At 29.8% G+C, this 2,500-nt stretch overlaps 1 protein-coding gene across 2 annotated transcripts in view; it reads left to right on the top strand.

The window, feature by feature from the left end:
- The window catches only part of LOC118766527, a 476,986-nt gene that overhangs the window by 472,922 nt on the left and 1,564 nt on the right, over positions 1-2,500 (top strand). For both annotated transcript variants that reach the window (XM_036509930.1, XM_036509929.1), the window contains exon 3: positions 2,463-2,500. This exon is cut by the window's right edge and continues 1,564 nt beyond it. In XM_036509930.1, the coding sequence (XP_036365823.1) occupies positions 2,463-2,500 (38 nt within the window). The remainder of the gene's footprint in view (positions 1-2,462) is intronic.

Raw genomic sequence — 2,500 nt, 5'->3', positions numbered from 1 at the left:
ATCAGAAATTATTGTTGTTAAAATATGATCAGCTTGTCAGTGAATTTTATTGCAAGACTCTGAAGTGGAAATAAGGTCAGTAAATTCAATATTGCACTTAAAATATCAGTAATTATCAAATATAATTCTTATAAAATACGAGTTAGGTATTTAAAATAGTTAGAATGACATTTTCCTATGACACTCTCTTCCTTATAATGTATGCGTCTCTATAGTAATTTAAATGAATTAACGTTGATCATTAAATTGCATAGTTTTTAAATTACTTAGATGATAGTGTTACAGATGAATTTAAATATTGGTATTCTTAAATCAAGCGTATGTTAAGGTTCCGATGTGAAGGTTGTCAATTATTGTTAACCTCGTATCAAATGATCATTTTATGTATTGTAAATATTTCCTAGGAAAACTGATGGTTCCCTGTTACTTTCTTGCATCAGTTTTTCGTGTCATGACCAACTGAGATACCGATTCATTAACACAGAAAGGTGTGGCTTATTATTATACGGCAGTTGACTATTTAAGTCGTCCGCATTTAGACCTATATCATTGCTCTTTGCTAAAAGGGTCAACTTTCGACGCACTTTTAGTTTTGTCTACCTTATTTCCATCATTTCTGTGTCGATCTGAAACTATGATACCAGAAACATGTTTACGATACCAAACATCTTCATTGAAACCGAAATCAAAGAATTACGAAGTGAAATTATTATCAACTTGACTATACATGCACTAAATATAATATAGTTATAATTGAATGCAGCACAGCACACGTAGGCTTCTGCTTACTGATAATGATTGAATACTTTCAAAGTATAATTCTTGCTCAGAGAGAATACTTACAAATAAGTTTCTCTGGCAAATGTCATAAAAATACCAATTAAACTATGATTGCGTATAAAATGACATAAACGTATGACCTTCTGATTGACATCTCACCGTATAATAACGTTCTAATATTAACGAAAGCCAGACTTTATGGCTCAATAGCTCCATTGTGTTTCATTACTGATCTCCTCAATATGCCGACCCTTCATCTAAGTTTATGACATCGTTTTGAGATACTGCATCTATATTCCTTTCCTGTAATAGAAAATTTCATTTAATGTTGTTACACACATATTTCTAATTTCTCATTAACATTTCTTGGATTAGTTAAGCACCGACGTTTCAATGCCTCATCAATATTTGCTTGAATCTGGAAACCATTTCTCCAACAATATCATTGGAAAGTTTACTATTGATATATTCCTGGTACTTAAGAAAATATAAAACTTAGCTTGATATATGTTTAAAATGATTGGCGCTTTTGAGTTTCGTAAAGTGATGTGATGACATTTGAAAAGAAACTGAAAGACTCAAATCTGGTTCGTTTAATTCCAGTTACGCCTTCTTCATTTGCAGAAAATATTCCAGTCGGCGCTGCCTTTTTATTTATGCAAAGCGTACCAATCCGTATTGAAATACGAATGCACATTTATTTACAGTGACATGTTAAATAGGTTGGCGAGGTATCAGAATACTTTAACAAATGTACACTGTGATGCTATCAGTCCGGTGAAATGAACGTAATGTAATTTTCACATAAAAATAATTCACCCCAAGATGAGAACGAAATAAGGAGAAAATATACAGGAAAAATCTGAGCACTCTCCGTTGAAGTATATATACATATATATATATATATAATATATATATATATATATATATAATCTCAACTTTTCATGGCTTACTGACGTATGTGTAATTAGGAGATTTACAACATGCGTAAAGTTTGGATGATATACACGCCTTCTTGCAAATCTTTTTGCAAACAGTATTATTGCACAACTTTTTATATATTTATCTCAAGTTTTTTTTAATTACTTTTGCCTCTCTTATCATTCTTCCTAATATATCAAAAAATTATTTTTTTAGTGTGCATTTATATGTTTTACTCTACAATTCCCTTTCTAATATTTCTTCTATAAATTCAATTACGTTTATGTGAGATATTCGTACTATATATTACACATGTAGTTTTAGGTATTTTGCCTATACATCATTGTTATTATGCTTTTTAAGAGTGATGATGGAAAATGTAGCGCAATTTATCCTCATCTATTTGAAGCTTCGTAAAAAGTCTTTGGTGTTCATGAGATACGGCAAATAGTTTCCAGTTCTGAATGTTTATTTACTGTGTTGATAACAACAATTCATTATCCTTAATTGAATTTCTCTTATCCAAACAGAAGTAAATTTCATTATTGTTTTTGTTCATTTTAGGTTTTTGTATTCTTCTTTGTTTCTAAATGAATGTTATTGAAGAACTACTTTAAGAACTACTTTCAGAAAATTTTGGCCATAGGATTCTTGTAAACAGTTCTCTTGTTTTAATTTTAAGTGTAAAAGGAACAATAAAATGTATACACATATATGTATATTTTACATTATAATAAATATTTTTTTTTTTCTATTTTCAGCCAAGAGTTTTCTTTCGACATAACTGTTATGAGGCAGG

This window comes from Octopus sinensis, linkage group LG16, assembly GCF_006345805.1.
Source record: "Octopus sinensis linkage group LG16, ASM634580v1, whole genome shotgun sequence".
Classification (NCBI taxonomy): Eukaryota; Metazoa; Mollusca; class Cephalopoda; order Octopoda; family Octopodidae; genus Octopus; species Octopus sinensis.
This window is presented reverse-complemented; position numbering and strand designations above follow the sequence as displayed.